The following is a 7,860-nucleotide window of genomic DNA, read 5'->3' as shown; positions in this document are numbered from 1 at the left end:
AGGGGATGGGAAGGGCTGTTTTGGCAGAGAGGCCAGCTCAGCTCACTAGCTATGTCAGTGGGTGAAGTCAGAAACATCCTATTCTTGATCAATTGGTATTTTAAAAAATTCAGAGTTCCTCGGAACCTGATATGATGTAAGGGCCAACCTAAGATGAAGAGGCTAAGAAAGTTCTCATAAGTAAAAATGAAGAAAGCAAACCCGGTTTATGTTTTGAGTGATAAAAATACCAGGAACCATGTTGATAAAAATAAAAAAGAAAAAAAAGAAAGATAATAAAAAGAAAAGTAAGAATAAGAGAGGCAAAAGTCTCAGGCTGAATTATAAGTGGATTTTTATGGTTTTCTTTATATCTTCCTATAATTTAAATTTTAAAGTAATTGTTAGTGTTACCTGCTGCCCACACTGCATTCCTCTGTCTGCAGGGGGCGCACCGCTCGCCACTTCGCCTCCGACAGCTGAGGGGGCGGGGCCCCCCGGAGCCAGTATGATTTGACGATTGGCTGATCCAAATGTCGGTCACGCTGTTCCGCCTCCGCTCTACGTCACATGACGCAGCCCATCATGGCGGCGGGAGCGCGGCTGCTTGGGCCCGCGGCTCCGCAGGCTTGCTGCCGTTGCTGCTGTTGAGGGGCGGCGGCGGCGGCGCAGACGGGCGGGAAAGGAGGATGCTGGTTCTGCGGCTAGAGCGGCGGATGCAGACCAGGAACGAGGTCGCCGTTTGGCCGAAGAGACGCGTGTTCCGAAGCAGCCGGCGCCGGTGTCGCTGAGGCAGCGCGGCGGGCTGACTGACCGACTGACGGCGGCGACCCGAGAGCCCGGCCCCGAGGGGACCGCGCGGTGGACGAGATGCCGGGACCACCGGCATCACCGCCGCCGCCGGTGCTGCTGCTGCTGCTGCTGCTGACCGTCGGCAGTGCGCGGGCCGCGCCACTTCCGCAAACAGGTGCAGGTGAGCGGAGCCCGGGGGCTGCGGGGCCGCTGCGTCTGGCGGGGCGGCGGCGAGGACGGCGGGCCTGCGCGGTCTGGCTGCCTCTGCGACCGACCGGAGGCTTGCCGAGGGCAGGAGGCCGCCGGCAAGCCAGCGATCCTAGGGAGATTTCTTGCCGCAGGGGCGTGGGATGGGGGTGGGGGGGTGGGGGCGCGGCGACGCGCTGGGGGGGTTGGGGAAGACGGCGGGGCGAGGAGGCAGCGACGGGATGGATGCCCCGCATCCCTTGGGGACTCTTTTTCCAAGACTCTAAACTTGTTGCCTAAAGGTCCCTTAAGCTTCTGTCCGCGACACTTTTTCCCTTTTTCCCCCCCGGATATCACCTGCCTCTTGCGGCTTTTCTCACGTCTTATAATAAGAACCGTTTCTTTCCTCTCGTCCTTCCTTAAATGAAACCAATGACTCGGGAAAAGCTGTGCGGCTCCCTGAAACTTGTTCTGAAGTTGTAAATTGATTTTAGATGTTGTCGTTGTCGGTCTGTCTGTCTTGTCTGTCTGTCTGTCTATCTATCTATCTTTCCCAATGAATCTCTGGGGATGAGAAAGGAGCAACAATATTTTCATTTTAAGAAGCCAGTGATTGGAGTAGCAGCTTTTGAGTAACTATTGACAAATTGGCCTGAGGATAATTGCAGTGTCTATTTTAGCGATATCAGTGAGTGATTCTCTTTTCTAGCCCTCAGTCCTCCCATATTTTCTGCATATAGCTTTGATTGGGAGTTTATAAATAAAACTTAAGCCAAAGAAAACATCTCGGAAATTCGAAGGAAAAAAAAAAAAGATCTGGGCTAACTTTCCATTACTACAGCTTATTTATTTCAGTGGAGCGGTTGAAAGAAACGGTAAATAGAATTTAGTCCAATTTCTTCCTCTTTTGCTTTGAGGATACTGAAACACTGGCGGTCAAAAGATAAATTCAAGGTAACACAGCCAAGTTGTTGGATTCAAACCCAGATCTTAGATTCACTTTGTGGTGTGATTCCACCCCCACCTCCCAGCTCACTTGAAGTCAAGCTGTCAGGGGATGCACCTGAGGTCAAGGGTTAAGTGCAGAACTGCCTCCAGTCTATACAGGTGTTTTACACAAATCAGCAGTGAAAGAGATGTAATGGCTTCCAGAACTACACCAGGTTATATGCCATTGGGTGCCCTTCAGATGAGCATCAAATGATGTCACTATACTGTATAATGTAACACTGTGTTTCGGCTGTTGCCTTAGAATGGAATCTTTTTTGGTGTCTTCGGTGTTCATGTTCAAAGGATAAGATAACTGAATGTCAGGGGCTGGTGAGATGGCTCAGAGGTTAAGAGTGCCGCCTGCTCTTCCAGAGGTCCTAAGTTCAATTCCCAGCAACCACATGGTGGCTCACAACCATGTATAATGTGATCTGATGCCCTCTTCTGCCGATAAAGCACTCATATAGAATTAAAAAAAAAAAGATAACTGAATGTCATCAGGAGTAGATAGTCAACTAGGATGGACATTGCAGAAAATACCAGGGAGGCTGGAAAAAAATGATGTGGAAAGTTAGTGATATTGCTATGTAAGGATATTGACACAAATAGAAAATTAACGCTAGAGTAGTACAGTGGATAGAGTGTGTGTGTGTCCGTCCAGAGTATCTTGTGCCTATCAATTTTTATGCATTTTGACATATATGTATGTAAGCGAGGCAGGCTTGGTAGGGCACGCCTGTAATCCCAGCACTGCGAGGCAGAGACAGGTAGATCTCTGAGTTCCAGGCTGTCCTGGTCTACATCATTTTCTGTAGGCTGGAATTTCAGAGTGTTGAGGATTTTTTGTTGTTGTTGTTGTTTTTGAGACAGAGTTTCTCTGTGTAGCCGTGGCTGTCCTGGACTCTCATTGTAGACCAGACTGGCCTCAAACTCAGAGATCCACCTGCCTCTGCTTCCCTGAGTGCTGGGATTACAGGTGTGCACCACTGCCCCTAGCTTCAGAGTGCTGAATTTTGTTGAGGTAATGTAAAACAAAGCAACCTAAAAAAATAAGCTCAGGAATAGAAATAATCAGATTATGACAGGTGATTTGTATCAATTTTTCAGGTTTTCAGAATATGTTTTTGATTCTTGGAGTATAGCTGTATAATTTAAATGTATGGTTAAATGTGGTGAGGGATTAGCAGGTATATGAAACTCACTTGTGTGGAAATGATGCATTATAAATGTCAACCATAGCTGTATGGAATTGTTTCTCCATCCAGGTAGCTCATTGATATTATAACTGAGATAGGTTTTCTCTTTCTCTCTCACCCCTCCCCCCCCCCCTTTCTCCCTTTCTCTCTCTCCTGTACTAGGTATTGAACCCAGAGTCTCACACAGGCCAAACACTCCACCATGGAGATAGATTTTCTTGATCAAGGGTAAAGAAACTTTCACATTAATCCCATCTAGTGAGCTCACTGGTTAAAAAAAGAAGGCCATGTTTTGAACATGTATGGTAGATAAAAGAGCATCTGTACATTGAAAACATAATTGGGCTGCCTGAAGATCTGGAGACCTTACAAGGCAGGGCTAGCCTTCCCAAGTATGGGTAGGCTCACTACATGGAACCTTTGGCCTCTGTACTGGCTGGTTTTGTGTCATCTTGACCCAAGCTAGAGTCTTCAGAGAGGAAGGAGCTGCTGTTGAGGAACTGCCTCTATGAGATCCAGCCTCTAGGGCATTTTCTCAGGTAGTGATGAAGGGGGCGGGGACGGCCCAGCCCATTGTGGGCGGTGCCATTCCTGAGCTGGTGGTCCTGGGCTCTTTAAGAAAGCAGGCTGAGCAAAGCATGGGAAGCAAGTCAGTAAGCAGCAGCACCCCCATGGCCTCTGTATCAGGCTCTTGTCTTGGGGATCCTACCCTATTTAAATTCCTGTTGTGACTTCCTTCAGTGCTGTGGAAGTGTAAGCCTAATAAACCCTTTCCTCCCCAACTTGCTTTTTGGTGTTGGTGTTTAGTTGTAGCAATAGTAGCTAAGACAGCCTTCTTGCTCTTATTATTTGTAAAGGAAAGACTGTTTAATGGTGCCTTTGAGAAAGCTAACTTCTCAGAACTAGGTTGTGTGTGCGTGCATGTGTGCATGTTCGTGCGCATGTCTGTAATCGGAGCACTCAGGAGGCAGAGGCAGTATAGGCTCAATGCAAGGATCAGGGCCAACCTACATTGTGATGCTACATCGTAAGTTCCAGACTAGCTTCATATTGAGACTCTGTCTCAAAAAGATAAAACAGACAAAACAGCTATAACCAACAGGACTTCTCCTAGACTTGCCTATTTGCATGGGACACAAGGGGGCTGTGGCTAAAGTTCAGCTTTTTAAAAAAAATTATTTATTTATTTATGTGTATGGCTGTTTGCCTGCATGTCTGTCCGTGCACCGTGTGGGTGCTTGGTACCTGAGGGGGCCAGAAGAGGGTGCCAGATCCCCTGGAACTGGAGCCGTAGATGATTGTGAACAGCTATGTGGGGGCTAGGAATCAAACCCAGGCCCTTTCATCTGGTGCTCATACTGCTGAGCCATCTCTGCATCTCCAGTCCTTTACTTCTTGAATGAAAATTTTAGGTTAGCATAAAAAGTAATGTACTTAGCTGGACGTGGTGGCACATGCCTTAATCCCAGCACTCAGGGAGGCGGAGGCAGGTGGATCACTGAGTTCTGAGACCAGCCTTGTTTACAAAGTGAGTCCAGGACAGCCAAGCCTACACAGAGAAACCCTGTCTCAAAAAACAAAAACAAAAAAGTAATGGACTTCATTAGGGCATCATCCTTTGTATATAACTTTAAAAATCAAATTAATTTATATATGGTGCCCTTTTTATTCAGTCATTCTCAGGGTTGGAAGTTAAAAGGTGTTTACTCTTTGATTCATAGCTAAACTATGTAAAGATGTGGGTTGGCCTGTCTATGGAAAGTTGTCTCTCTCCCCCCACCCTCCTTTGTTTTATTCTATTTATTTATTTATTTATTTTTTTTTTTTTAGCTTTTCGAGACAGGGTTTCTCTGTGTAGCCTTGGCCATCCTGGACTCACTTTGTAGACCAGGCTGGCCTTGAACTCACAGCGATCCGCCTGCCTCTGCTTCCCGAGTGCTGGGATTAAAGGCGTGTGCCACCACGCCCGGCTTGTTTTATTTTTTGAGGCAGAATCTTGCTGGGCAGTAAAGGCTGTCCACCAAATCTGGATCCTGCTGCCTCAGCCTCCGGAGTGCTGAGATGACAGAGTCGTACCACTATGCCCAGTGCAAGGTGGCTCAGAAAGCGTTTGATTGTTGTTGAATTATATTTTGGGCTACTTCATATCTGAAAGATACCTTTTATCTGTCTCATGTCCCTTCTCCTGAAGATCCCTATTCTACTCTATAGACCCTTGTTATGGAAACTGATAATTTGCTGGGCCTCACTGGGAAGCTTAGGGAAAGGGAGAAGATCCTAGGTTGTTCTGTGTGGTCATCAGATCAGTCATAGGAAATACGGATATGCCTCTTGTAATAGCCTATGGATTCATAGCATGAATCTGAGTGGGAAGAAATGTAAGATCCTCTAGTGGTATCTGTGAACGCATTCCTCCAAGCCACATTGCCTTGGCATGGTAGGATAGTGGTTAGACAGGGAAACCCACTTCCACTGTTCTGTGGCATATTAGGTCACAGTACAGAGGAAGCTTTTAGGAGTTCCAGATAAAAGCCCTCACAGAAGCCGTGGGACTCAGCCGCTGATGCAACATAGCTTATGAATCTGGTGCTCTCAGTTCAGATGATGCTAATAGACTTGTATCTCAAACAGGAGTCCTATAGTTAAGGAATTGTTGTTCAAAGTCTGAATTTTTGTGATTAATTTTCAGTTTCTGAGAAGTAAATATTTTTTTAGCAGGCTTCTCGTGGAGATTCTTAGGGCTTGCAAGTGGATTTAGGTTGAGATTGCTCTAATTACTTTCAATTGGGGACATTTTTGTGTCACTAAATATGCTTCTCTGCACTTAATCAAAAGTCTGTTTAGTTTTGTAGCTGATGAGCAGTGAGGTTACCAAATCCTAGAGCTTGCTGTTATCAGTGTGCTGGCTGTTGATGCACTCTCTCTTCAAATTTGGAGAGTCCTTGTCCTTCTCTGTCCCCTGTGGGCTGTGTCACTTTGATAACGGCTGTACATATAATAAAAAAAGGACATTGTCGTGTTTAAAAAAAAAAAAAAAAAAAAAAAAAAAAAGAGGACTATCCAGGTTCAGAAACAGTTAAAATAAAAGAGTCCTCAAAAAAGTCTTTGTGGTCCCTTTAATCCCTGTGCTGGGAGGCAGAGGTAGATTGATCTCTGGGCTCTCAGTCAGCCTGGTCCTGGTCTACAGAGTCCCAGGACAGCCAGGGCTACACAGAGAAACCTTGTCCCTCCCCCACCCCCCCCCCCCACCCCCTAGTAATTGAACTTTTCAGACTAGTTGAGGGTAAAATTCTTGAAACCATTGTGGAAAGAACATGATGTCCTTGGAAGACGGTAGGCTTTGAGTTCGACCTGGGGGTGAGGTCTTCCTTTTCTGTTTCATTGGCTTTCATGTCAGGTTAGGTGAGGAGGCTAAATCAGGGAGATCCCAAGTTCAAGGCCAGCCTGAGCAATTTAAGAACCAGTCTCAAAGTTGGGGAAGTAAAATAAGGGTTGAGAGCCTGGTGTGATGTATGATCATTTAATCTTAGCACTCAGAGGCAGGCCTGGTCTCTGTGAGTTCAAGGCCACCCTAGTCTACGCAGTGAGTGCCCACCAACCAGAGCTACATAGTGAGGCCCTGTCTCAAAAAAGGAAGAGGTTGGGTAGGGTTGGGGATGTAGTTTAGTAGCATTTGTCTAAGTGTGCAGGAGACCACCCTAGGGTCAGTCTTCAGTACTGTAAAGACAAAACGAAAGAAATCTTGGGCCAGTTATCTGCCCTCTGGGCTTCTCAGAACTCAGCAAGCAAACAAAGAAACAGAAAAACAGGGCCTAGAGAGATGGCTCAGCTGTTTTAGAGCACTTGCAGGGGACCTGGATTTGATTCCCAGCACCCACTTGATGGCTCACAACCATCTGGAACTTCAATTTCATGGGAGGATCCAGTCCCCTCTTCTGGCTTTTGTGGGCACATGGTGAACATACATATAAAATAAACCTTTAAAAACCATCAATAGCAAGCCGGGCGTGGTGGCGCACGCCTTTAATCCCAGCACTCAGGAGGCAGAGGCAGGTGGATCTCTGTGAGTTCAAGGCCAGCCTGTTTTACAAAGTCAATCCAGGATGGCCAAGGCTATACAGAAAAATCCTGTCTTGGAAACAAAAAACAAAAACAAACCTATGTAAATGGCTGTTGGAAGGGTGGCTGGGTCGTGTCGTGTTGGTGCACCATGTCTGCTTTATGTCATGCCTGGTAATGCAGAGTTCTTCATTGCTCCAGATGTCTTTGTAAATTGGGGGGGGGGGGTTGGCTCATCTAATGATTTAGCTCGAAAGAAACAAAGCTTCATTAGTTTTGCTTTTTATTTATTTATTTTTTATTTGGTTTTTTGAGACAGGGTTTCTCTGTGTAGCCTTGGCTGTCCTGGACTCACTTTATAAACCAGGCTGGCCTTGAACTCACACCGATCTGCCTGCTTCTGCCTCCCGAGTGCTGGGATTAAAGGCTTGTGCCACCGTGCCTGGCTAGTTTTGTTGTTGTTTTTGAGACAGGGTTTCTCTGTGTAGACCAGGCCAGCTTCGTACTCAGAGATCCACCTGCCTCTGCCTCCCCCTTTTTGAGGCAGGATCTCATGTAGAGCCCATGCTGGCCTCAAACATGGCCTGCAGTGGAGGATGACTTTGAACTTCTGATCCTCCTGCCTCTACCTCCTGGGATTGGAGGTATATTCCACCTT

The 7,860-nt window shown here is 46.7% G+C and overlaps 1 protein-coding gene across 2 annotated transcripts in view; it reads left to right on the top strand.

The window, feature by feature from the left end:
- Positions 1–659: 659 nt before the first annotated feature.
- Lmtk2 (lemur tyrosine kinase 2) overlaps positions 660–7,860 on the top strand; it is an 87,718-nt gene continuing 80,517 nt past the window's right edge. For both annotated transcript variants that reach the window (XM_051162982.1, XM_051162981.1), the window contains exon 1: positions 660–952. In XM_051162982.1, the coding sequence (XP_051018939.1) occupies positions 850–952 (103 nt within the window). In that variant the 5' untranslated portion in view covers positions 660–849. The remainder of the gene's footprint in view (positions 953–7,860) is intronic.

This window comes from Acomys russatus, chromosome 19 (genome assembly GCF_903995435.1).
Source record: "Acomys russatus chromosome 19, mAcoRus1.1, whole genome shotgun sequence".
NCBI classification, from domain to species: domain Eukaryota; kingdom Metazoa; phylum Chordata; class Mammalia; order Rodentia; family Muridae; genus Acomys; species Acomys russatus.
The sequence above is the reverse complement of the archived record's forward strand: the minus strand, read 5'-3'. Positions and strand labels throughout refer to the sequence as shown.